At 52.8% G+C, this 27,070-nt stretch overlaps 1 protein-coding gene across 4 annotated transcripts; it reads left to right on the top strand.

Moving 5' to 3' along the window:
* On the top strand, window positions 1–25,595 carry Kcnn1 (potassium calcium-activated channel subfamily N member 1). Of its 4 annotated transcripts, none has more exons than XM_026777774.1 (11): window positions 1–22; window positions 2,359–2,437; window positions 8,078–8,551; window positions 8,713–8,808; window positions 10,208–10,626; window positions 12,190–12,331; window positions 19,743–19,853; window positions 21,421–21,548; window positions 22,704–22,712; window positions 22,873–22,942; window positions 24,344–25,595. In XM_026777774.1, the coding sequence occupies exons 3-11, from the start codon at window positions 8,159–8,161 to the stop codon at window positions 24,587–24,589; spliced, it is 1,614 nt and encodes a 537-aa protein (XP_026633575.1). In that variant the 5' UTR covers window positions 1–22; window positions 2,359–2,437; window positions 8,078–8,158; the 3' UTR covers window positions 24,590–25,595. The 4 variants fall into 4 exon arrangements, with proteins under 4 accessions (XP_026633575.1, XP_005370649.2, XP_026633574.1 ...); XM_005370592.3 differs by lacking the exon at window positions 1–22 and adding an exon at window positions 390–880; XM_026777773.1 differs by lacking the exons at window positions 1–22; window positions 2,359–2,437 and adding an exon at window positions 6,608–6,760.
* The last annotated feature ends 1,475 nt before the right edge of the window (window positions 25,596–27,070 follow it).

Genomic DNA, 27,070 nt, shown 5'->3' with positions numbered 1-27,070 from the left:
CTGCCTCAGACAGTGGCAGAAGGTGGGTGGGTGCTCAGGGGTGGGGCCTGGTGGGAGGGGCTACGAGGGTGGCTGGTGGGGGACCACATTGAGAGGACAAAGCAAGACATAGCTAGCGGCCCAAATCTCAATCTTGAGAGCCACCTCAGTGGTGAGCTGGGGAAACTAAGGCTTGGATTTGGTCAAGATCATCAAAAGGTCTCTGGCCTCTCTTCAGCCCAGGCTCTGCTCGCCCTCTCCTTAAACACTCCAGACCCCAGGAGGTTCATTGTTCTATCTGGGTGATTTGACCTTCACGGTCCCGCCACCCCGGCCTCCACCGTTAGCGGCGAAGTGGGGGGGGGGGAACCTGGGCTGCGTGGGCGGCGTCTCCCAGTCAGGCACGGGGATGGATAAGTTTTCTCCGCCTGCCTCTCTGGTCACTTAGACCCCCCCTCCCCTCCTAACTGGGACCTTCCAGCCTGGGCCGCGTCATTAGCTGCGGGAGTGTCCAGGCATCCCTCCCGTTGGCCATCTCCGTCCCTGGCGGCCTCTCGGGCTCAGCTTCTTGCTAAAGCGCACTGCCCTGGGGGAGGCAAAGGCTGCTGCCCCTGACTGGGGTGAGGGGCAGGAATTCCCTGTCCCCGTCATAGCCTCAGTATCCCCTGTCTGTAAACTGCGCTCTTTAAACCAGCGGCCACCCAGGGTCGCCCCAGCCTTTGGAGCGCACTGGGAGCCGCGGAGGGAACACCTGACCGTCCCCAGCGGATCGGGGGCTGGGGTCCGCGCTGCGGCGGGGCGCGCTCTTCGGTTCTCACGCCCTTGCCTGGCCGCCTGTTCACTTGGTTTTGCTCTCGGGCCGGGACGCAGGGGCTCCAGTAGCTGAGGCTGGAGACTGCTGGTGAGTTACATACGGAAGCAGGGGGAGGATGGCAGAATGACAGGGCGATGAGGTGGGGGTGTCTCTTTAAGTGGCTTTCCAAGTCCAGGTACCTGCAGGGTGCCCCTTCGTTTTCCCCAGACCACGGGAAGCTGAGACTGCCCCAGAACTAGCCCTTAGTCCCTGGGGGAAGGGGCTGAGCTCCAGGGTGAGGCTGGGGACTGCTAGTCACACAGCGTGGTGGCAGTCCCCGAGACTTCCTATAGTACCTTCCTGGGGCATTGGTGCCTACGTTTGGCGGGGATTCCCCCAGCTGTGGAGGATGGAAGCGTCAGAGGTGACCTGACAGACCCACAGAATTTAGCTCTTGCTTTGTTTGTGTCAGCCCCCTGCGGTGGGTAGGTCCAGAGAGGGCTAGTACTCACCCAAGGTCACCCAGCAAGGCAGCCGGCAGAGCGGTCCTAAGCCTACCCTCCTTCGGGTGGGGTCCTGTCTGGGTTTTTCCCATCCAGCCTTCACTCTTGAGCGTGGGATGTAAGGCCCCTCAAACTGCTTCCCAGGAATTACAGAGATTAAATTAGGGTCCCCAGGGCTCAGGAGTGCCCTGTCTACTTGGCTGCGAAGGAGCTTGGAGACTGCCTGAAACCTTAGCAGGAAAAAGCCCAGGGGGCAGGTGTCTGAAGGGGGCCCAGCAGAGTGACCTTGGCAGCCCCTGCCATCCCCAGCCACTGTCTGCTCTACCTACACAGCCACTGCCCCTTGCCCACGTCCTGGGAAGAGAGAAGTGGCACTTTCAAGTTCATAGCAGCGGAGGAGGAGGAGGAGGAGGAGGAGGGGGAACCAGAAGGTGGAAGGGAAATGGGGAGTGCTGTGAACAGGCTGTACGCAGGGCCCAAGGCTCAGGGGTGAGCCAAGGCTCAGGGGTGAGGCCTCTCTGGCATGGGCCTAGGGCAGCTTTAGGGACACCCAATCATTGACAAATGAAACATTTCATTGTATTTGGGGAGAAAATCTCATCACATAGTCCCAGCTGACTTTGAGCTCAGAGTTTGGCCTTTCTCTGCCCCCTAAGTGATGGGATTAAAAGCCTGAGCCACCTCAACCAGCCTGGGGGTCTTGCTTGTTTGTTTAGATTTTTTGTTTCTTTGCTTTTTAAAAAAATACAATGTCTTACTTGGACACCCAGGCTGTTCTGGAGCCTGAGATCTTCCCGCCTCAAATACAGTTGTGTCTCCACACTTAACTAAAGTCATCAACCTCAAAGAATGCAGGGGTTAATATTTTTAGCTGGACTGTGGTGGCACACATCTTTAATCCCGGCACTCAGGTGACAGAGGCAGGTAAATCTCTCAGAGTTTGAGGTCAGCCTGGTCTACAAGAGCTAGTTCCGGGACAGGCACCAAAGCTACAGAGAAACCCTGTCTCGAAAAACCAAAAAAAAAAAAAAAAAAGGAACGCTCTGGTGCTGTCCCATCCGGTACCAATATCTGATCTTATAGGTACGGAGAAGAGAGGAACCACAGGCGGATCTGTCCTGCCGCGGACGCCAACGGCGAGGGACTAAGAGAAAGGCCTCAGGTTAGTGACCTTGAGAGCCCCTTAAACCCCAGGTTGAGTTTTCTCACCCTGGTCACCTCTGTGGGTAGGAACCTTTCATCCCAGCCGTTGGGAAGCAGTCATGAGGACTTTAGGTGGGAGCACAGTCTGGGACGCACATTGATACTTTGTCTCAAAAAACAGCAACAGAAAAGCAAAGGTAGGACCTGGAGGTGGTGGTTAGAGACAGCGCTCAGGACTCCAGCATGGGAGGCCAGGGTGTGATCGGCCTTGGATCCAGAGCAGGTAGGAGGATAGCAGGCTTGCTGGCTGCCAGCCTAGTCCCAGAATCAGTGAGAGACCCTGTCTCAAGGGAATAAAGTCACGATAATTCACAGACACGGGACACCCTCTGGCTACTCAAAGACACCCCACACAGAGACAGAAAGAGACACACACACAGACACACAATATAATAAATAAAGCACTTGGCAGTTGGATACAGACAGCTCAGAAGTCTGAGGCTCGCCTTGACCCTAGCAAGTTTGAGGACAGAGTGATATGAACCTAGTCCCTATTTTAAAAAATGCACACGCCGGGCGATGGTGGCGCACGCCTTTAATCCCAGCACTCGGGAGGCAGAGGCAGGCGGATCTCCGTGAGTTCGAGACCAGCCTGGTCTACAGAGCTAGTGCCAGGACAGGCTCCAAAGCCACAGAGAAACCCTGTCTCGAAAAACCAAAAAAAAAAAAAAAATGCACACACACAAACTTAAATTCAATTAAAAATTTTTAGAGAACTAATTTTGATTCTTTTAAAGCACGTGTCTGTACCCATGTGTCAGTGAGCAGTACAGGTGGGATTATGGGAGGAATCCTCCTGATGTGGGTGCTGGGGATCCCTAACCCCTGGGGGAGCAGTGGGTACTCTTGCTGAGCCATCTTGATATTCCTAAATTTAAAAAAAAATGTTTAGCCTGACACACACCATAAACCCACTGCTGAGGAGGCAAAGGCAGGCCAGTCTGTCAGTTCAAGGCCAGTCTGGTCTCCTGAGTGAGTTCCAGGACAGCCAGGGCTCCACCGTGAGATCCTGTCTCAAAAAACAAAAACAAACAGAAAAAGAAAACAAAGGGAAAAATTAAAAACCTGTAAAAAAAAAAAACCCATAAAACTCTTGAGGCTTAAAGGGAAAAGGCCTGGGAGCCGTGACCTCAGGCTGTGCCTGGCTCTGTCCCCCAGCAGAAGTTGGTGACCTGCCCAGTGTCACACAACCTGGAGAGTGGCATTAAGGCTGGTCCAGAAGCCCCCGCCACTCCCATGTTGCCTCTCCCACCTCCACTCCTGACTGACATCTAAGGTCAGCCCTGAGCTTCCGTGGGATGGATATTAGTCCATCAACAAACACTGCATAGTTAGTCACTATATGTAAGGCCCGTGCTGGACACTGTGTTTACAGTTCAGACTGAGATCTTTTGTCTTAAAGCAAAACAAACAACAACAACCCATCAAATGCTACTTCTGAAGGAGGCCTCACTGTGAAGTTTGGGCTCAGGGTCACTGTTGAAACTGGGCCTCCAGGGGGCTGGAGAGATGGCTCAGTGGTTAAGAGCACTGTCTGCTCTTCAAGAGGTTCTGAGTTCAATTCCCAGCAACCACATGGTGGCTCCAAACCATCTGTAAAGAGATCTGGCGTCCTCCTCTGGCATGTGGGTATAAATGGAGGCAGAAAGTTGTATACATAATAAATAAATCTTTAAAAAAAAAAAAAGAAAGAAACTGGGCCTCCACAGCTGAGCCTGTGAGAAGTCTTTGGCGCCTTGGCCTTGAGTGTGGGGTCTGCTGGTGAGGGACAGGGCTTTGACAGCTGTTCTCAGTGTCTAATCTCCTGGTCACCGGGGGCTCCTTCCGGGAGAGGGCTGGGGAGACATGCCCTGCCCCCCCCTCCTGTCCCTGAGATACAAGCAGGAGGGGTCCAAGTCACGCTGATGGGTGAATCCAGGACCTCTGAGCCCCAGATAGCCCAGAATCAGTTCCCCAATATGTGTGCCCCAAGTTCTGCAATTTACCTCTCCCCTTCTGTGCCAAGGCCTTTGCACACCCCACCCCTGCACACCCCATCCCAGCGCAACCATGACCAGCCTCCTCTCACCCCTGCACACCCCACCCCTGTACACCCCACTCCAGCCGTGACCAGCCTCCTCCCACCCCTGCACACCCCACCCCTGCACATCTCACCCCACTGCAGCCATGACCAGCCTCCTCCCACCCCTGCACACCCCACCCTGCACACCTCACCCCACTCCAGCCATAATCAGCCTCCTCCCACCCCTGCGCACCCCACCCCTGCACACCCCACCCCTGCACACCCCACTCCACTGCAGCCATGACCAGCCTCCTCCCATCTTTTCTGCATTTTCCTTTTGAGACAGGGCTGTAGCCCAGGATGGCTCCCTGTCTATGTGGGGAAGGCTGGCCTTTAACTCCTGCGTGTGCCTCCATGCTGGCTGATTTCAGCTGCTGGGGAACAGAGCTCAGAGGAGAGTGTGTAGCCAGGCCATCTCGGCATCAGCCATGTCTCGGGCGCCTCCAGGCCTGACTAGGTTCCCTAGTGTCAGTGTCCCTGCTGTCCCCTTTTTCCAAGGCGGTTTCCTGTCATGGGAGTCACAGTGGTGTCTCAAGTACTTGTACCCGTGGCCCCCAGGTCCCCTCCTGCCCACCGTGGCTCCCTGGGACCAAGACCTAGGATGAAGGTGCAGTTGTTCACACCCTGTCCCATAGGTTCCTGCAGGCCTCGGGTCCATCCCAAATGGTTGCTAGGATACCTCGTGGAGGGGCTCTGGAGACACAGCTCAGAGGCAGAAGTGGCTGTTGAGGCTGTGAGAGGGTGGCTGGTGTGGGAGGCCACGGTTGACCATGGGCACCGAGACGAGATGGACCTGAAGGAGGGTTACCTGGGCAGGGACAAACCAGGGCATGCTCCACTCCCTGGGAACTGTGGGCAGCTTGCTTTCAGTGTGCCCAGGGGGATCAGAAGTTCAAGGTCATCCTCAGCTACAGTGATTTCTAGCCTGGCCTCAGATACACGAGACCCTTTCTCAAGGGCAAAAATGATTCCTGGGTGGTCCAAGTGGGTGACAGTCAGTGAGACAGCCTGTGGCCTCAAGGTCGAGGTGGCCCAGTGGGCTGGAAGTTTAGGGACTGCTCCTGGGCCCCAGCAGGGTTGCAAAGGCCCATCACTCTGGTGTCTCTCAGAACCCACTTTTGTCTGTCACCCCAAGCTAGACCTACCTGGCTCCATCTGTGTGGACAGATGTGGCGGTGAACCCTACAGCTGGATGGTCCCAGTGGCTGATCTGGATCGGAGACGTTGGTGGCTCTGCTGTGGGGTGAGCACAGTCACCAACTCCCGCCACTTTCCTGCCACAGACCTGCCCTTAGTCCTTTCTGCAGGGCTCTGAGCTGCGCTGAGAGAACAGGGGAAGCATTGTCCCGGAGGAGCTCCCAGCTTGTAAGGAATGGCATTATTAATGGCAGGGGGGAGACCCAACAAAGAGGTTGAGGCAGAAGGGTTTCAGTGAGTGAGTTCAAGATCAGCCTTGGCTTCAGAGTGGGATCCTGTCAAAAAAGCACAAGACCACAAAAGCGTTGGAGCAGCTAGGTGGGGTGGCCCAGGAATGCAGAGGGGAGCAGGAGCCCTCGGTCAGTCTTGACTACAAAGCCCCTAAAGGCTAACCTGGGTTATCTGGTGAGTTCTAGGGAAGCCTGGGCTACACAGTGCGTTTGAGGCCATCTAGGCTACATGAGACCCTAGTTCAAAACAACACTTGCATGAGGGAGGGTTGGTGAGAAGACAGAGGCTTGGAGAGGGGGGGTCTCCCCAGCCCAGATGACTCCAGATCTCTGGAGCTCTTCTTGCCTGCAAGGCTGTTGGGGTTCAGGACTGGGGAATCCCTGAGGTGAGCGGGCTTGTCTGTCCCCAAAGATGAGATCCCCAGTGTGCAGGACAACCCGCGACAACGGGCGGCCCATTCACAGCTGTCCATCTCCTGTGTTCCCCGTTCTTGCCAAGCGCCCAGGAGGGAGCTTTAAGCGTGGGCGGGGCCTTCGGGGTCATGGGGGCGGGACCTGACGCTCTCAGCCAATCCAAGGCGCCACTCATCAGGGGCGGGCGCCGCCTCCCCCCCCCCCCCCCCAGCCGCGGCGGGGACGCGCTAGCACGCGGGTGCAGGTCCCTGCCGTCGCCCGCAGGTACTGGCGTGAGGAAGCAGGAGGCCGGTAATCGCGAGCACCTGGGTCACGCGACTGGGGACGCAGCTGGGAATGGTGTCGCCGCGGGGTCAGGGTCAGGGATACAGGAGAGCGGGTGAGCGTGACCCCAGTGAGGAAGGTTATGAGCGGGGGACGCTGAGCCCACAAAACCCGTGCAAAGGGTGCACTGAGCAAGCACTCGCGGGCCACTCTGAACCGTGGTCAGGGTACTCCGTGACAGCCTCTGGGCTGCCAGTCTGGCCCAGTAAGCTCTCTGGCGGCCGGTGGGCAAAGGGCAAGCAGAGCGGTCATCCCGAGGAGCCAGTGAGCCTGCTGAGGGGGCATCTGGGCTCCTTCCTCCGCCTCACCCATCCTCTGGCTGCTGGGGAGGTGGCCCCACACTGGTCCATTTTCACTGTGTGGTTCCTGTGGAGGGGTGCGGGGAGGTGGGTCCCTCCAGAGACCCACAGCAAGGGACATCTATTGATCCGGTTTTATTGTATTTTATTTTGAGTTAGGATCTCGTGTACCCTAAGCTGATCTCAAACTCATTATGTAGCACAGGCTGGCCTTGCAGTCCAGAGCTTCCTGCCTCAGCCTCCCCAACTGCTTAGATGGCGGGACATATACCACACACCTGGCACCCCAGCACTTGGTGTGTGTCGCAAGCAAGGCCATCCTGGGCATCACAGCCCATCCCTAAAGTACATGAAAGTGAATGAGCCCACAAAGGGCCGATTTGGGGGTGCTGAGCTGGTGTTTCAGGCCAGGTGAAAGAAGCACAGGCTAGTCACCAGCCTGGTGTCCCCAGCTCACAGCTCAACAGGACCAGGCTGGTTCCCTCTCACTCGCCTCTGCCCTCATATGGTGTGGCGTGTAGCCCGACCTCCCTGGACTTTACTGTCTTTATGGATGGGATCAGGAGTCCCCTGTGCTGGGGCCACAGACAGTCCTTCTAACTGGAGGCTCAAAATGCAGAGTGAGTCCAGGACTGGTGGGTCACCCACGTGGAGTCCCTCTGCCCACTGTGGAGCCTCCCCCTGTGTCCAGGAGGAGGCTGTCTCAGGGAACGAACATGGCAGCTCCTGGGCTGCGCTTGGCACGTGTGTGGGGCAGCTGAGTCACAGCCCCAAATTGCATCTTCATCCGTGCAGCGTGGAGAGTGGCGTGCAGTAAGCCTTGTGGACACACAGGGCACCATGTCACCTGATACCGACTCAGCAGCTTGAGGGGAAGGGGACTTGTGGACCAGGGTGGGTGCCGGGCATGCTGATGTCTGCAAGGATGGTGCTGGGGAGCCACGACAGGCTTTGGAGCAGAAGGCGCGCACTGGCTTCAGCCCCTTTCAGATGGTCAGGGCCTTCTGGATCCTCCTGGGCCTTAGCATGTCCTGGAGTGGCCATGGTGACGTCCACTGTTTTCTCTCTCACAGGTCTGTCTGGGAGCCCCGCTGCTGAGCCATGCCGGGCCCCCACGGGCCTGCTGCAAGTCCAGCCCAGGGAGGCAGGTGGCCATGAGTAGCCGCAGCCACAATGGCAGTGTAGGGCAGCCTCTGGGCAGCAGGCATGGATTCCTGGGCTGGGAGCCTGTGGACCCTGAGGCAGGCCGCCCCCCACAGCCGGGCGCCCAAGGCCCAGGCCTGCAGATGGTGGCCAAGGGCCAGCCTGCTCTGTTGCCACCTGGTGACCTTAGGGGCCATCTCCAGGAGCAGGAGGAAGAGGAGGAAGAGGCAGATGAGGCCCAGCCAGGTTCTGGGAAGCCCTCAACAGTCAGCCACCGCCTGGGCCATCGCAGGGCCCTCTTCGAGAAGCGCAAACGCCTCAGTGACTATGCTCTCATCTTTGGCATGTTTGGGATTGTCGTCATGGTAACAGAAACAGAGCTGTCCTGGGGTGTGTACACCAAGGTAGGTCCCGTCCCCCATCTGCTCAGCCTGGGGTTGGGGCTGCAGGAGGAGGTGCATGTGGCTGCATGCAGAAGTTGCAATGGACCACAGGGGTGTGAGGCAGCCCTAGCAGCCCTGGGGACATGGGGGGGGCCACAAGGACAGATCCTGTCTCTGTGCAGGAGTCCCTGTGCTCATTCGCCCTGAAATGCCTGATCAGCCTGTCCACGCTCATCCTGCTTGGCCTTGTTGTCCTCTACCATGCCCGCGAGATCCAGGTTGGTACCCGGAGGCGTGACCCAGCACTATCTCTGGGATAGTGCCCCCCTCAATCCCCCAATGTCCCACCCTGTGTGTTTTTCAGGAGATTGTTTTCTGGGATTTGTTTGTTTGGTTTGGTTTTTTCAAGACAGGGTCTCTCTGTGTAAAAGCTCTGGCTGTCCTGGAACATGCTTTATAGAAGACCAGGCTGGCCTCTAACTCAGAGATCCACGCACCTCTCTTCCCAAGTGCAGGGATTAAAGGCGTGTGCCACACTGCCCTGCAGTGCTTTCTGTTTTTTGAGACAGGACCTCACATAGCCCAGGCTGGAGCCACTGATTTTCCTGTCATTGCTGGGAGGACAGCGGGTGCTCAGCCAAGACCTGTTTTCCCTCCAGGCACCCCCTTATCTGGGTGGTGCCCGAGAAACCTTCATCTCCACCTGCAGTGTTTTGGCCAAGGTGGAGGAGGGATGGAGGCTGAGGGAGGTCCCAAGGCCACAGGCTTGGCTTTGCACGGCTGAGAAGGTTCCAGGATAGGGAAATTGCTAGAACAAACAGACTCTGAGCTGCAGGACTAGGGGGGTCAAGGTGGGAGCTAACAGTGGTGAGGTCAGTGGTTGGCGTGTGGGCAGCGGAGAAGGCGTCACCAGGCTTGCATCACATCAGCCTATGTCCCTCCCCAGGGTCAGCGCAGCACCCCGCAGAGGGTGAGCAGTTCCCCTCAGGATTGGAGGTCCTCCTCCTGGGGTCCTCCTCCATGGCCTAACGCCAGACATGGTCAGGGCAAGATGGAATTAGGACTGTGAAAGGTGTTCTTTGTGGCCCTGAGCCCAGCCCTCTTCCCGACACTTCCTTTAATTTTGTGTGTGAACATGTGGCAGTCGTTTCTTTGGGTTCCGGAACTTGAACTCAGGTCCTCAGGCTTTGAGTTAGAACTGGAGCCTGAGAAACACGCACATACCCCGTTATACTAGCACTTTGGAGTCCGAGGCAGAGCTGCTGATGGTCTAAGGTCAGCCCGAGATAAGACCCTGTCTCCGACAGGCAGAACAAACCAGCTGGATTGCGTATTCTGCACCTGTCATCCCAGCATTTGAGAGGCTGATGTATGAGGATCAGGACTTCAGGGTCATCCTTGGCTACATAGGCATTCAGAGCCAGCCCGGGCTACATGAGACCCTCTCTTAAAAATACACAAACAAAAACTTTTTTGTCTAAATTCCTTAGCTGGGTGAGGCTGAGGGCTAGACCAGCACTCCCGCTGAAGGGTGGCCCCATCCTCTGGTGACCCACCCAGTCATCCCCTTCCCGCTGAGGGGTGGCCCCATCCTCTGGGGACCCACCCAGTCATCCCCTTCCCGCTGAGGGGTGGCCCCATCCTCTGGGGACCCACCCAGCCATCCCCTTCCGGCAGCTGTTCCTGGTGGACAACGGTGCTGATGACTGGCGGATCGCCATGACGTGGGAACGTGTGTCCCTGATCTCGCTGGAGCTAGCCGTGTGTGCCATCCACCCGGTGCCCGGCCACTACCGCTTCACGTGGACAGCGCGGCTGGCCTTCTCGCTGGTGCCGTCAGCGGCCGAGGCAGACCTGGACGTGCTTCTGTCCATCCCCATGTTTCTGCGCCTCTACCTGCTGGCTAGGGTCATGCTCCTTCACAGTCGGATCTTCACGGACGCCTCCAGCCGCAGCATCGGGGCCCTCAACCGTGTCACCTTCAACACGCGGTTCGTCACCAAGACCCTCATGACCATCTGCCCGGGCACCGCACTGCTGGTCTTCAGCATCTCTTCCTGGATTGTCGCGGCCTGGACAGTGCGTGTGTGTGAGAGGTGACTGAGGGCCGCCTCCTTGAACCCAGACCCCAGGTCTCCCCTCCACCCTGTGACCCTTGCAGGGTGGACCTCCATATCTATTGTGAGGGTTATGTCTGTTCCTTGGCCTGCCATTGCTGTCCCAGCAGCCAAGAGTTTAAGATTAGCTGTGAGGAGGGGAAGCTGGCATCCAAGATGGGCATGGCTGGGAACAAGGAACAACCCAAAGCCCAGAGTCTTTTTCAGCTAAGTTCTGGGAACCAAGAGTCCCAGGTCACACATGGGCCCGAGGAAGCTGCAGACTGAGGTCCTCAGGGGTCATAGGATGTGCCTGGGGGACTGTGAGGTTCATCTGCCCTGTGCCTAGTCAGGAAAGGCCTTGGTGGGAGACCCATGCTCACCCTGTCTTCCTGACACCCGACCCTGCTGACGAGAGCAGGACCTTAGGGCTCTCCTCTTGTTGCCCCCAGAGCTGGGAGACTGGCTTAAACACCAGGCCACCTCTGCTTGCCACCTTGCCTTGCTGCGACCTCACAGCCCATCCCAGCAGTTTTCATGCCCACACCTGATCACCCTGAAGCATCTCCGTAGCTAAAGTCTGGAGCGGGGACAAAGCTCATGGATGGAGGCAGGAAGATCAGGAGTTTAAGGTTATCCTTGGCTACATAGCAAGATTGGGGCCAGCCTGGGCTACATGATGCCCAGTCTCAAAAAGACAAAACATCAAAATCATAACTAACCACAAAATGGTGCACATCTTTAATCCCAGCACTCAGGAGGCAGAGGCAGGCGGATCTCTGTGAGTTCGAGGCCAACCTGGTCTACAGAGCTAGTTCCAGGACAGGCTTCAAAACCATACAGAGAAACCCTGTGTCGAAAAATAGAAACAAAACCAAAACCAGAATGAACTCTGGAAGACTCGGGATTGTGGGAAGTCCCTCACCACCACCTCACGAGCCAACTTCCAGTCACGCCAGTCCCAGGCAGTGCACCCAGGCTCCACCGCTGCAGTGGGTGAGATCGCACCAGGCAGTGCACCCAGGCTCCACCGCTGCAGTGGGTGAGATCGCACCAGGCAGTGCACCCAGGCTCCACCGCTGCAGTGGGTGAGATCGCACCAGGCAGTGCACCCAGGCTCCACCGCTGCAGTGGGTGAGATCGCACCAGGCAGTGCACCCAGGCTCCACCGCTGCAGTGGGTGAGATCGCAGGCTGCCTTTACCGGCTACCCACTATGGCCCCGCCCACACCCAGGCCTCAGGCACCCGTCTCCCCTCTCCTTATGTTACAGCCACCTGCTGGCCTTTGTCTCCCCCAGCCCTCATTCCTCGGGCCTCCTCGCTGGCTGTGATGTGGGAAGTGCTTCCTAGTGTCTAACCTACGTGACTGTGTCTTTGGGCCATCCTTGGCACTGTCACGGGGCTAGGGAGGGCAGACGTGGCCAGGTGCAGAGTGGGCTTCAGGGAAGGGAGAGGCTGGAAAGACCGTGGGGAGGAAGAGGGCACGGTGCCCCCATCCCGGCCTGCACCAGTGGTGGTGAGGGTGGCATGGATGACCAAGCCCCATCTATCCCCAACCCCAGGTACCATGACAAGCAGGAAGTGACCAGCAACTTCCTGGGCGCCATGTGGCTCATCTCTATCACCTTCCTGTCCATCGGCTATGGAGACATGGTGCCGCACACCTACTGTGGGAAGGGCGTGTGTCTGCTCACGGGCATCATGGTGAGTGCGGAAGCCCCTGCTGTACATGACTAGAGACGGGGACTTCAGCCCTTACCTTGCTCTGCATGTCGCAAGGTTTTATTTAGTGGGCCTGGGCACCTTTCACCAGCCTAGAGGCTCCAGCTGGCCCCACATCTGATCCCAGGGAGCCTGTGTGGTCCACGGGCCCCTCTAAAACTCCATCTCGCGATCTGGAAGCTCAGGCAGAAAAGGCTCTCATCTTTGGTAGGTATAGTCCACTTGGGACATCGGATTCCTTTTCCCTGTTTCAAACAACAGTTTTCTTGTCTTTGTTTGTCTCACTGTGTAACCCTACCTGGCCTCAAAGTCACAGAGATCCCCCTGTCTCTACCTCGCGAGTGCTGGGACTAAAACTGTGTGCCGCTGCCATAGGCTACACAAGTTTCCTAAGCCACCCGACCATCTGAACCCCCAAGCCACCATTCTTGTTGAAACATAATGATGTGTTCTTGTAAAAACAGGATCACCACCAGGCACGGTGGCCCAAGCCTGTCAGTCACCCCAGTGTGTGGGAAGCTGAGACAGGATGGCAGCTTCTGCTTTACGGACCTAGTGAGATGATGTCTCAAAACAAAATTAAACTAAACTAAAAGAGTTCTGATCCACATAGACTTCAGCTCACTCTTGCCAGGCCCAGCTCAGTGCTCCTTTCTCCCCAGGAGGCTTCGTGGCATCTGGGTGTCACTGGCTGAGTTCCGCAGGAGAAAGGGAAAGTAAGGGGGGGCCGTCCTCTCCTGGAGCCCTTCTCTGGTTAATCACACGGCTTTCGAGGCACAACTCCTGCCAGGCTTGATGGCAAACATCTTTAATCCCAGCATTGGGAGGCAGAGGCCAGCCTGGTCTACAGAGTGAGTTCCAGGACAGCCAGGGATACATAGTGAGAACCTGTCTCATAAAACAAAAAAACATGACTGTATCAGAATTGAATAATCCCACACTAGCTCCTAATGGGGTATACTAAGGTTTTTCTTTATTAAAAAAGAAACTCACGGATCACAGTGAGGAAACGGGAACAGGGTTAGGCGTGCAGGAAGGGGCTATATTGTGAGGTTCTTTGAAATCTCTTATTACCATGAGAATAACATATAACTCTGCCTTTTGTACAGAATTATAAGGGCTTTGTACTACCTTACTTAAATCTTCTAATTTGAAACCTGCCTTCCCTGATTTATTTGCATCAGCATGAAATGTATGGACTCCATTTATTGGAGCATCACGTACAATTCGGGGAAGAATCCAAGAAGTTCTCTTTATAAGGTTATTTCTACTGCTTGGGGGATAATTGCTATTAATCTCTCCTAAAAATTAGCGCAAGCTCTTTGCCATGGTTCATTGTCTTCCCATAATTTTTAAATTTCATCAGCAATAAAAAAAAAACATAATCTCTGCTGGGTCTATACCTGCTCATTGATGAATTCTCAATTTTCCTTTTATAATTAATTCAGGGACCCTTTCCACATAAGTTTTTTTTTTAATATTTATTATGTACACAATATTCTGTCTGCATGTATGCCAGAAGAGGGCACCAGGCCTCATTACAGATGGTTGTGAGCCACTATGTGGTTGCCGGGAATTGAACTCAGGACCTTCGGAAGAGCAGGCAATGCTCTTAACCTCTGAGCCATCTCTCCAGCCCTCCACATAAGTTTTTAATTTTTTACTTGGTTTATGTGGTAAAAAGATCCATTCTAAGATAATATCTTCCTTCTGCATTAAAATTCCTGGAGGGGAAATTCTGGAAGGCAATATGGCTAGAATACAATTAAGATTTGGGTTTACCCTATCTACATGTGCCTCCTGTAATTTCTCTTTAACAACAATCAATTCCTTTTCATCTTCAGATGTTAATTCCCTGGGACTATTCAAGTCTTTATCACCATCGAAAGTTTTGTTTAAGTGAAGTATTAGATGAAGTGTTATCCCAATAGCCGGTCGTAGACTGGAAATGTCTCCTAACAATCTTTGAAAGTCATTAAGAGTCTACAATTGGTCTCTCCTAATTTGTGCCTTTTGTGTTCTAATTTTTTGTAAACCTATTTTATAACCTAAGTAGTTGACTGAATCTCCTCTCTTTATTTTTTCAGGAGCAATTTGTAATCCCCATTTAGGAAAAACTTTCTTTAATTTTATAACCTAAGTAGTTGACTGAATCTCCTCTCTTTATTTTTTTAGGAGCAATTTGTAATCCCCATTTAGGAAAAACTTTCTTTACTTCTTAAACATTCTTTCTAAAGTATCTGCATTTGACTCAGATAGCAAAATGTCACCCATGTAATGGTAAATTATAGATTTAGGAAACTGTTTATGTATTATTTCCAATGGCTGACTTACAAAATATTAGTGCAGGCCGGGGCTATTGAGTGTTCCCTGTGGGAGGATGGTCCATTGGTATTTCCTAGTAGGCTGAGAATTATTATAAGTAGGCACTGTGAAGCCAAATTTTTCTCTATCCTTTTCTTTCTTGTAAAGGTATAGTGAAGAAACAATCTTTTAGATCAATAACTATGAGAGGCCATCCCTTTGGTAACAGAGAGAGCAGAGGAATTGCAGATTGTAGCAGGCCCATAGGTTGAATTACCTTATTGACAGCTCTTAGATCTGTCACCATTCTCCACTTACCAGATTTCTTTTTAACAACAAATACAGGAGAATTCCAAGGGCTGATTGATTCTTCAATATGGTGAGCATCTAGTTGTTCCTGTACCAGCTGTTCCACAGCCTGCAGTTTGTCTTCTGTTAAAGGCCATTGTTTAACCCATATTGGTTTTACTCAGTTAACCATTTTAAAGGCCATTAGTACCTCTGATGGTTTGCTGGTTGCTTTGTGTTCTTGTACAGCCTGAATGGCTGGTGACCTTAGTTTAAAATACCTTATAATATTATTCCCAGAAACATGAGTTTTGGGGACTGCAGGAATGATAATCTGGGTATTCCATTGCTGCAACAGGTCATGACCCCATAAATTCACTGCAATATTAGATATTAGCCACATATGGCTTCAGCCTTCCTTTCTGTCCTTCTGGCCCTGTGCATTCAACACATCTCGTGCTTTGCTTTACTTGAAATAGGGTTCCAATTCCTAGGAATTGAGCATCTGCCTCTTGAAGAGGTCAATTTGGATACCAAGATTCTGGAGTCATGATACTCACGTCCACACCTGTGTCCAGTAATCTCTCAATGACGATGTATTTATATGCACTCTCAGCTTTGGTCTTTGATCATTTATAGAAGTCTGCCAAAATACACATTTCCTATTTCCTACTGGAGTTTTTGACTCATCCTCCAGGTCTATTTCATCATCCAGAACAGTGTGGTTTTTCACAGTAGGCACTAGATTTTCTAATTTTGCTGGTGAAACATGTCCTCCACAGTGACTGGGAATGACTGGACCATGTTTGACCTGGGGGCCTGCAAGAAGACCCCCAAGGAGTTTCCTGATGTTATCAGGTTGCCTTGTCTGTCTTTTGTTGATCTGCTTTCATTGGTCCAATGTCAGCCTTTTCCTACATATTCCAGAAGATTGAGACCGTCTATTCTTGCCATTCCCAGAGGAGACATTATTTCTAGGAATTTCTTGTCTACAATCCCTTCTCAGATGTTCTGTTCTACCACAATTTGAACATTTGACATTTTGGTGTCTCTTCATAGCATTGGAAATTGCTTCTCCTACCTAAGCTTCAGTACCATAGTCAAATGTCTCAACATTCATTGTATGCAGGATCCATTCATTTCTTGGTACTGATCTGACCTTTTTTTAAAAATTGATATTTATTGAGCTCTACATTTTTCTCTGCTCCCTTCCCTACCTGTCCCCTCCCTCTTCAATCCTCCCCCAAAGTCCCCATGCTGCCAATTAACTCAGGAGATCATGTCTTTTTCTACTTTCTACTTCCCATGTAGATTAGATCTATGTGTCCTCTCTTAGTGTCCTCATTGTTGTCTAAGTTCTCTGGGATTGTGGTTTCTAGGCTGGCTTTCTTTGCTTTATGTTTAAAAACCACCTATGAGTAAGTACATGTGATAATTGTCTTTCTGTGTCTGGATTATCTCACTCAAAATAATGTTTTCTAGCTTCATCCATTTTCCTGCAAAATTCAAGCTGTCGTTATTTTTTCTGCTGTGTAGTACTCATTGTGTAAATGTACCACATTTTTTTCTTATCCATTCTTCAATCGAGGGGCATTTAGGTTGTTTCCAAGTTCTGGCTATGACAAACAAAGCTGCTATGAACATAGTTCAGCACATGTCTTTGTGGCACGATTGAGCATCCTTTGGATATGTACCCAAAAGTGGTATTACTGGGTCTTGAGGAAGGGTGTTTCCTAATTTTCTGAGAAATCGCCACACTGACATCCAAAGGGGTTGTACCAGCTTGCACTCCCACCAGCAATGCAGAAGTGTTCCCTTTTCCCCACAACCTCTCCAGCATAAGTTGTCATCAGTGTTTTTGATCTTGGCCATTCTTACAGGTGTAAGATGGAATCTCAGAGTTGTTTTGATTTGCATTTCTCTGATGACTAAGGATGCTGAACATTTCCTTAAGTGTCTTTCAGCCATTTTAGATTCCTCTGTTGACAGTTCTCTGTTTAGGTCTGTACTCCATTTTTTATTGGATTATGTGTTCTTTTGGTGTCCAATTTCTTGAGTTCTTTGTATATTTTGGAGATTAGACCTCTGTCTGATGTGGGGTTAGTGAAGCCCTTTAAAGGCCCAAGGATCTTTTTGCATTCTAAGTTAGCATTTTCAAAAGTCAGAGTTTCAATAAGTGCTCATCTAGCTTCTGGGTCTGTTGGTCCTTCTTGTACAGCCTTAGTTAATCTTGGTAAAAAGTCACTAAGGGTTCTCTCTAGCCCTGTTTAACCCTAATATGTGACTCATCCCGACTCATCCCTCTGTCCTGGTTCCTGAATCCTGTCCCGAGCATTTAAAGCTGCTGTGCTACATAGGGACTAGGTGTGGTCATCATAAAGAGCCTGGTGCTGAGGATCAGAGTAATGGCCTTGCCAAGAATTTGATCTTGGGAAGCCTCAAATCCTTTTGCTTTTCCTTGTTGTTTTAAAATTTTTGCCTCTTCCCACCAATAGCATTTCCATAGCAGCTGGGGTTCGTCTTCTAGGACTGCTGAGATTAACTGAAGCCAGTTCTGTGGAATGGCATCATTTCTTGAAGCCCACATTCTCACCATTGCCCTAACAAATGGGGACTGCAAGCCTTGCTTGATTTCCTTTAGGTTGCTCATACCTACAGGCTGCCATGTATATTCTTTGACTACCTTAGGGTATTTTGTACCAGATGGCTTCCCAGAGGCGGTTACTGGATACGCAGTTAAAACTCTGGGAACGTCATCCTGACTTTGACCTGTACTGACGAGGCTAAATCCAATTCTTGTAGCTTCTCTTCCCACTCATCAGTTCCAATAATTTTCTCAATTGTTTCAAATCTCTTTTTTGTTTTTTCGAGAAAGGGTTTCTATGTAGCTTTGGAGCCTGTCCTGAAACTAGCTCTTGTAGACCAGGCTGACCTCAAACTCAAGAGATCCACCTGCCTCTGCCTCCTGAGTGCTGTGATTAAAGACATGCGCTACCAATTGTTTCAAATCTTTTTACTACTGCCTTTTTTGTAGTCAGAATCTCCAGTCCTGTTGTTCTAGGGCCCTCATGATTCATTTAGCTACTGGCTCTTATTTTGCACATATGATTCAAAGGTATGAAATCCGTCCAGGAAAGATAACCTCTCATCCTTGGACATTATTTAGACGGTGTGCATATTACCTTCCTGGAGAGATACCCTATCCATTAACCTGTTATAAATTTTTAACAGATTCTGATTGTTAAATTCAACAGTATGAATTCTTTCAGATAATTTCTCTGCACCCTTCAACATGGATTAAATTATGTCTGTAGAATTAATGTTATCCTTTTCAATAGGATTAATTTCTCAGCTAGCTGTTCATTATTGGTCTGTAAAGACTGTATCTCTCTAAACGTGCCTCATTCTTGGCTCTGTTACAAACCATTTTCTTAAAGATATAATGTGCAAAACAAAGATAATTCCCAAAATTCAAATAAATGTATGTATGTATAAGGAAAATCACATAAGCCTTGCAGAATACCCTCCATAATATAAGCAATGGTTATTAAATTCCCGAATGATAATATTGTCAGTTATCATATAACATTCAAGTTTTACAATTTCCTTACCTGCCCTAGGCAATTACAGTGAATTGGAGTAGGTGTAATAATCTTTATTGGCTTGCAGGTGTCCAATTGCAGCCGTGTGGCAGACGGACTGAGCAGGCAGGGCTCCCGCTGGCTTTTCTGGTAGTGGTGGTCCTCTGGGCACCTGTGCAGTGTGCACCGGCTCCACGTGGGCTGTCACCTACTTAGATAAATATGCTTTGTTTCACAAAATCAGAGCAGTTATTAAGGACAATTAAAGTGATTCCATACATGGAGAGAGTTGGTGCCCAGAATAAGGACACCCAAGGCTTTCCCTCAGCCGTGATCCCCCTCAATGGGGAAAGTCAGGTTCCTGAGCAGCAGCAAGTGGGCTGCAGGCTGGCGAGAAATGTGCCTGAGCTGGTGAACAGGGAGCGTGGCAGGGGGTGAGGGAGTTCACGGTAAGCATGGACTTGGCCCCATGAAGCTGAATGTGTTAGATGGGGGAACGCGAATCAAATAATCCCACACGAGCTTCAAATAGGGTTTACTAAGGTTTTTCTTTATTAAAAGGGAAACGCATGGGTAACAGCAAGGAAACAGGAACAGGGTCCGACATCCAGGTGTGGCGTGCAGGAAGGGACAGGGTGGACTCTCCCGTGGGCTTTTTGGTACCCAAAGGCCACGCCACACCTGTTCCAGCCTCTCAAAGGCTGTTAGGTGCAGGAGGTTCCCCATCACGACTCCTTCCAGAAAATTCTAACAAGCAGTTCGGGCCTAGCCCCAGGCCCTTATTTTGACAGTCTTACTATGGTCCAGGCAGCCCTTTAACCCCTGGACTCCAATGATCCTCTGCTCCACGTTCCTGGCTTGCTGCTTCTCTCTCCCGCCACCGCCACCCTTTCCCTTTCTGGGCACAGCCACACGTTTGTTTTCCTCTTGTCCAGTGCCCACCATTTTCTCCTTGAATCTGAGGCTGCTCTGCCTGGCTTTCGGAGTCAGAACCCACAGCGGAGCTCCTTTGTACGGATCTTACCCTCGTTCTTTGTCCTGACTCTGTAGTATTACACACAGAATATTCTCTGCAAAAGTTGCCTTGACCTTATCAATATGGCCCTTCAAAGACTAACCCTGACCAGGAAGGAGACTGTGGCAGAGGGGCGGGGCCCAGGGAGGGCTTCCTGGAGGAGGCGTGCCTGGCCTTGGGATTGACATGCCCTCACCCCACACAGGGAGCAGGCTGCACTGCACTCGTGGTGGCCGTAGTGGCCAGGAAGTTGGAGCTCACCAAGGCTGAGAAACACGTGCACAACTTCATGATGGACACGCAGCTCACCAAGCGGGTGAGCCCCTCCTTGCAGGCTCCTGTCTCTGTGTGTCACGCAGGAGCCATTCCAAACCCGCACCAGGCGCAGCCCCCATGTCCGTGTGTTCTGTGTTAGCAGGACGTTCAGAGGATAGTCACTCCAGGATGCAGTTGCAGCTTCCTGGGAGCAGGGCAGAAGGGTTTCTGTGAACTGAACGTCTACCCTCCGTTTAGAAACATATTCATTGATTGTACACAAAGATTGTGTTTGGGGCACAAGTTCCTCATAACAGAGCCCCTTTAATCTATGATATGTGTTCTCTGAAGGGGACCATGGTGTCCTTTTCATCTTTAGTTCTTTTTTTATGGTTTTGTGAGTCAGGGTTTCTCTGTGTAACAGCCCCTAACTGTCCTGGAACTCACTCTTGTAGACCAAGCTGGCCTGGAACTCACAGATTTCCGCCTGCCTCTGCCTCCCTAGTGCGCTGCCACCGCCTGGCTGAACCTTGGTTTTTATTGTGTACCGTTCGCTGTGCCCAGTAATGCAAGACATCCAAGAGTGCCAGGCAGGCTTGTGAGCAGTCATGCAACGGATGGAAAACCCCCTCAGAGAAACAACTCTACAAATAGGAAACAGTCACTGTTCTCTGCCACTGTTTCTTCAACAAACACCAACACATTCTACTAGTGCAGTGAAAAACAGCTCGTACCCCTGGACACAGTGACTCTACCAGATTCCTACTATACAAGTGTCTGCAGCTCGGAGGGGACAGGGCCACACAGTGTTACCAGCTTTGGATCAAGCTGCTAAGTGCACTCCATGAACTTATCAACATTTGTACATTGCCCTTTCTGTGCCTCAGTTTTCCCACATATAAAAGGAATGAGTGGCTAGTGCCCCGTTGGCAGAGTGCAGAGCACTGGGCTCCACCGCACCACATGAACCAGCATGGTGCCCCAGATCTGTCAGCCCAGCAGCACTCAAGAGCCCGAGGAAAGCTAGCCTCAGCTACATAGTGAGTTTCAGGTTAGCCTGGGCTACACGAGACCCTGTAAAACAATGGTTCTCAATCTTCCTAACGCCATGACCCTCTAATACAGTTCCTCATGTTGTGACCCCCACCACACAATTATTTTTGCTGCTACTTCATATCTATAACTTGCTACTGCATCATAAAGTAGATATTAACCTGTGTTGCCCAAAGGTTGAGAGCCAATGCAGACAAAGCAGCTGGGATATGTCAAGTTGCTAGCTGGGCAGTCATGGCGCACGCCTTTAATCCCTTTAATCTGGGAGGCAGACGCAGGCCGATCTCTGTCAGTTCAAGGCCAGCCTGGTCTACAGAGCTAGTTCCAGGACAGGCTCCAAAGCCACAGAGAAACCCTGTCTCGAAAAACCAAAAAAAGAAAAAAAGTTGCTAAATTCCCATTTTCAGTATTTGACCGTCCGACACCTGTGTTACATTAGCTGTGGGCATCAAACGTGCCTCCGGCTCACAGAGCAGAAACCCAACAGGTTGGATTTCCAGAGGGTTCTAGAAGTTTGCAGAAGTTTTGGGTCATCTGATAATGACCCTAAGAAACTGTTTTCTTCTGCTCCCCAGGTCAAAAATGCTGCTGCAAACGTTCTCAGGGAGACTTGGCTCATCTACAAACACAGCAGGCTAGTGAAGAAGCCAGACCAAGGCCGGGTTCGGAAACACCAGCGTAAGTTCCTCCAAGCCATCCATCAGTAAGTCCGGCACCTTCCCAGCTCCTTTCTCGCATACCTGGCTCTCAGCCACACAGGGCTGTGCCCTAGAGCAGACCCAAGGAGTATTCGCGCACATCGCAAAGATTCTAGAAGAAGAAAGGGGGGGGGGGCGGAGAGGTAGTGTGTCACTGTGAGTCACCAGTGCCCTGGGGCATGGCGGTCTGGTGTAGGTCGCCTGTACCTCCATGGCCCTTCTCCAAATGAAACAGCAGTTGTTGCAGACAAACACGTTAGAATTATGGCCTAGAGCAGGGAGGGGCATGAACTGGGATCCCTGGGTGGCCATGCAAGGAGGATGCAGAGCCTAGGCTGAGGTGGGGAGGTGAGGGAGCACTGAGGAAGGGGCACTGGGTAGGAGAGCCCCCACAGTGGAGCTAGTGATTGAGCTCCTGAGGAATCAAATAAATAAACCAAAAATAAACAGTCCTGGAAAAAGTACCCAGAGGGCACTTGTGGTTTGAGTGGGTCTGAACTTTCCAGCCCCGATGGCCCTCCGTGCTCACCCAGCCCCTGTACTGGATGTTCTGCGTGTCTCCTGCCACTCTGCCCCTCTTTCCTTTTCTTTTCTTTTTTGCCTGTGATGCTCAGCCAGTGCCAGGTCAGACCATGGGCCTTAAGAGGCAGTCATGACCTCTGGGGGATTTAGCTGCAGAACATGGCACAAGAGCCCCTCCGGGAGAATAGTACTCCATGGGTCACTGTGGCACTGCCCTTGCCAGCCTCAGTTCCCCAGCCAGGATATTTTCTGAACAAGTTACCCTTGGAGCCAAGAGTGTGGCACCTGCCCCCCACAGGCTGTGGGATGAATGACAGGCAGTTCGCATGAAGCCACTGGGGTGACGGCACAGGGGCATCCCTAGGGGCCAGATCCCTGCCATGGAGGTGGCAGCTCCTCAGCTGGGTGTCACCTGGAGACAGGCGCCGGGTGTCACCTGGAGACAGACGCCGGGTGTCACCTGGGGACAGGCGCCGGGTGTCACCTGGGGACAGGTACTGGGTGTCACCTGGGGGCAGATGCTGTTTGTCACGTGGGGGCAGGCACTGGTAGGCACTTAGCATGTTGCTACATGGCATTAAAACCGCACTGTGCTTTTTTTTTTCTCTCTTTATCTCTGCTCTGCCGGCTCCTGCCAGGGCTCAGAAGTAAGTCTTGGACTGACTGGAAGACTGGGGGCACACGACGCCCATGGGGAGGGGAATACCACAGATGTGCCCCTAGTGGGCAGAGGATATGTCCATCCCAGGGGTGGGGTGTGTCTGTAGCCTGCTTGTGCCTGACCTGTCCTTGCCCCTGTCTCCTCAGGCTGCGCAGTGTGAAGATTGAGCAGGGGAAGGTGAATGATCAAGCCAACACTCTGGCTGACCTTGCCAAGGTGAGCAACTGGCAGTGCTGGACGGAAGGGTAGGGGACCCAGGGGATGGAGTGTCCCATCAGAGGAGGCTGGGAACCCACAATAGGCATCTACCTTTTCTGTTCAACTTGGCTATACTATATAAATTCATGATTAATATTCCAGGCATGGGACTGCAAGCCAAGTACGCCTGGTTCTTCCATAGACTGAAGCAGGAGGCTAGGAGGTCAGAAATGGCCTAAGCTACATAGAGACCCAGTGTTGAACTTATGTACAGCCTAGGATTCTAGGCAGGGGCTCCCCCCCTAAACCACGCCCCCAGCCCCTCCCTGGGGATTCTAGGCAGGGCCTGCACCCTGAGCCACGCCCCCAGCCCCTCCCTGGGGATTCTAGGCAGAGGCTCCACCCTGAGCCACGCCCCCATCCCTCCACTGGGGAGTCGAGGCAGGGGCTCCACCCATGAGCCACGCCCCCAGCCCCTCTCACTGGGGATTTGAGGCGGGCTCCACATCGCAGCGCTATTCTACCCAGTGATATTTTCTGAAGTTAAATTCTTGTTGGTTTTTGAGACAGGTTATTATGTAGCCCAGTCTACCTGGAATTAATTTTGTAGACAAGGACAAACTTAGAATTCTTTTTTTTTTTTTTTTTTTTTGTTTTTTCGAGACAGGGTTTCTCTGTGGCTTTGGAGCCTGTCCTGGAACTAGCTCTGTAGACCAGGCTGGTCTCGAACTCACAGAGATACGCCTGCCTCTGCCTCCCGAGTGCTGGGATTAAAGGCGTGCGCCACCATCGCCCGGCCAAACTTAGACTTCTTGATCCTCCTGCCTCAGTTTCTAGCATTCAGAGATGTTAGTCAAAGGTCATAGTGGATCATTCCACATTGTTTATTCCAGTACTCAGAAGGTACGGTAGGATGATTGCTTTGAATTCAAGGATGACCTGCAGACCATGTCTCAAAATATACATACAAATAAAAAATAAAAATGAAAAGACAACACTCAGGAGGCAGAGGTACGTGGATCTCTGTGGGTTCGAGACCAGCCTGGTCTACAGGGTGAGTTCCACAACAGCTAGGACTGTTACACAGAGAAACCCTGTCTCAAACAAACAAACAAACAAACAAACAAAAAAGAGTGGGGACAGGTGAGGGACAGCATGGCAAGGGCTGGCAGCCCAAAGGACAGTGACTGGATGGGAGTGGCTTGAGCACCCACCTCTAGCCAGATTCTGGCAGGTTGCTGGCTCACGTTCCCCAGTGCGGATGGTGAACTTCCGGCGCCCCTGCTGGCCAAGGCCATGGTCTCTGTCTCCCACACACACCAGCTACTTTAACAGAAATTTCTCCTGTCCCCTGCTCTTTTGATCCTCTTGGTGGCCCCTTGGCTCCTCCTTTGTCACTGGGCCTATCCATCTCCGCAGGCACAGAGCATCGCCTGTGAAGTGGTGTCGGAGCTGCAGGTCCAGCAAGAGGAGTTGGAGGCGCGCCTAGCCGCCCTGGAGAGTCGCCTGGACACCCTGGGTGCCTCCCTGCAGGCCCTGCCAGGCCTCATTGCCCAAGCCATATGCCCCCTGCCACCATCCTGGCCAGGGCCTGGTCACCCAGCCCCAGCCAACCAGAGCCCACCAGGCCACTGGCTGCCCACCGTGGGGTCAGACTGCAGGTGACCACCTGCTGGTCTGGTCACCAGACTGCTAAATCTCGGCCATCATGTGGTCATGGCTAGCTCCTTGCCATTCTGGACTGCCGGACCTCTGGACTTGCAAGCCTGGGAGGAGCTGAGCCGAGAAAACCGGCATTCATTTCCCCGAGGCTGGACTGTGGGATCTTGCTGGCCACCTTGGCTGTCCTAAGCCCCAGGAGGGCAGGGAGTAGCAGCAGGGGCCCCTGCCATTCTAAGTGAATCAGGAGCCATCGACCCATTTTCGGTTTACGTGGCAGGGAGGACCTTGAGCATCTCACTGGAGGAGGTGGGTGCCCCAGCCTAGGGATCAGTGCACATGCACTGAGTACCCAGTACACACAATGCCCTTCCTTCAGGGTCTGACTGGAGTAATACGCAGGCTCAGAGCGGTGAGGGCTGAGGCCAGAGCGAGGGCATGGAGGGCCAGACTTGGAGGTGGTGGCAGGCTGGGGTTACAAGCAATCAGAATGGTGGGGTCCCTCCAAGCCCTGGGTTCCGGGACTCTCACTAGGGGACCACTGAGAATTCTGACAGGGATAAGTGGCCAGTCAGGACCAACTGAAACTGCCGAGAAGACGTCAACCACCTGGTCTTGGGAGATAGTGGACCTGTGGCTTCCTGGAGGTCCAGCTTGGTCTCCATAACAAGAAATTTGTAGGGAGGATCTGTTGGGTGGAACTGGGCTCCACTCCCCGCTGCAGTGGGGCATGGCAGGTGTCTATCAGGGAGAGGCAGGGCCTAACCCATCCCTACACATGGCCAGAGGGTAGGTGCTCCGTAAATGCTCCCTCCAGAGACTGCCCATGAGGGCCTGGGGAGTACGGTATCATCCTGTCCTGTGAGCCAAACAGAAGCGGGAGAAATAAACAAAGCTGGGTATGGTTGCATGCCAAGGTCCCAACACTTGGGGGGCAGAGGATCTCTGAGTTTCGTAGCTACACGGTGAGAACTGGGGAAGGGGGCAAAAAAATAAACACGGCTGGAGGTGACCTGGCACTTCTCGGTGGTGACATTTGGGAGTAGAGGAGAGGATGACAGAGTCCTCAGACTCTGCATATACAAAGGTTCAGGGCAGGATCTAGGTGAGTGCGTTGCAGGGAGGCTGGGCGGGCAGAATAGTATAAAACGCAGCTGTGGGGCCCCAGGTCGCCTCGGACAGCAGGCAGCGCTACGTCAGTCCCAGCCCTGGCCTGAGACCCGCTGAAGCAGTAAGTCCCGACGGTGTGCGGGGAGCCGGCCTGGGGCACGCAGCTGGGCTCCCTGAGCACCTTTGCGCACCGCGGTGTGCGGGGCGGGGGGGGGGGGGGCAGCGGCTGCTGGGCTGGGTGCTGCCCGAGGCGGCAGCGCCGCTGCGGGTGCAAGTGCTGGTGGCCCGGCGGCAACCCACTGGCCGGAGGCGCGCAGCGAGGGCGTGAACACCGTGGCCAGTGACTTCACCGCAGCGGAAACCTACCTGCGACGGCGGCGGGTGCTGCTCCCCAGCTGAGCTCGCAGAAAGCAGGGGCGCCCTATGCAGAAGACACTCAGGAAGCTGAGGCCGGAGGATTGTCAGGAGCTCAAAACCAGCCAGAGTTATGGGACGGGACCCCCTCTCAACACGTGGGAAACAATAGTTGGGTGTGGTTGCACACGTCTATCATCCCAGCACCGGGGAGCCTGAGGCAGGAGGACAGTTCACAGTAGTTTGAGGGTAGCCTGGGCTATAATAGACTGTCACAAAAACACAAAGGGGCTCCCAGGGGAGGATTTCCCACTGGGTGAAGTACTCCTGCTAGGATTGCGTCCCCATCTCAGAACTATAGCAACCTGGACATAGAAGTATCACAAAAATGGTACAACCCGCCGGGCGATGGTGGCGCACGCCTTTAATCCCAGCACTCGGGAGGCAGAGGCAGGCGGATCTCTGTGAGTTCGAGACCAGCCTGGTCTACAGAGCTAGATCCAGGACAGGCTCCAAAGCCACAGAGAAACCCTGTCTCGAAAAACCAAAAAAATAAAAAAAAAATGGTACAACCCCAATTAAAGTGGAGGGATTCTGTCCCCCATGCAGGGGCTGCTGAACCCCTGGGTGGGCTAGGGATTCCTCTATTCAGGCCTTCCAGGTGTGGGGGCCCCAATTCTCAAAGAAGCCCCGTATCTTCGTGCACCCAGAACCCTGCCTCAGTTTTCCTTGCAGTGTCTGCTACTCTGCTTTTCCCTGGAGTAGGGGAGAGTATGATGGTGTTTGTGGGTCAGGTGGGAATGTCTCCCACGGGGAGGAAACTGTGGGGGTTGGGGGACCTTTCACTATACATCGTGGTCATAGCCTTCCCACCTCAGCCTCACCTAGGGAGTCCCACCCCAGCGCCAGCTGTGTGTGCAGGGCAGATGTCACCGCCTCTGTGGGCTCCAGGCCCCTTACTCACACAGCTGAACCAGATCTCAGGGTACCCGACTGTGAAAATGGGCGGGGCAGAAGCAAAGG

The sequence above is a fragment of the Microtus ochrogaster genome, unplaced genomic scaffold (assembly GCF_000317375.1).
Source record: "Microtus ochrogaster isolate Prairie Vole_2 unplaced genomic scaffold, MicOch1.0 UNK81, whole genome shotgun sequence".
NCBI classification, from domain to species: Eukaryota; Metazoa; Chordata; class Mammalia; order Rodentia; family Cricetidae; genus Microtus; species Microtus ochrogaster.
Note: the sequence above shows the minus strand (reverse complement) of the source record. Positions and strands in the feature narration are given on the sequence as shown.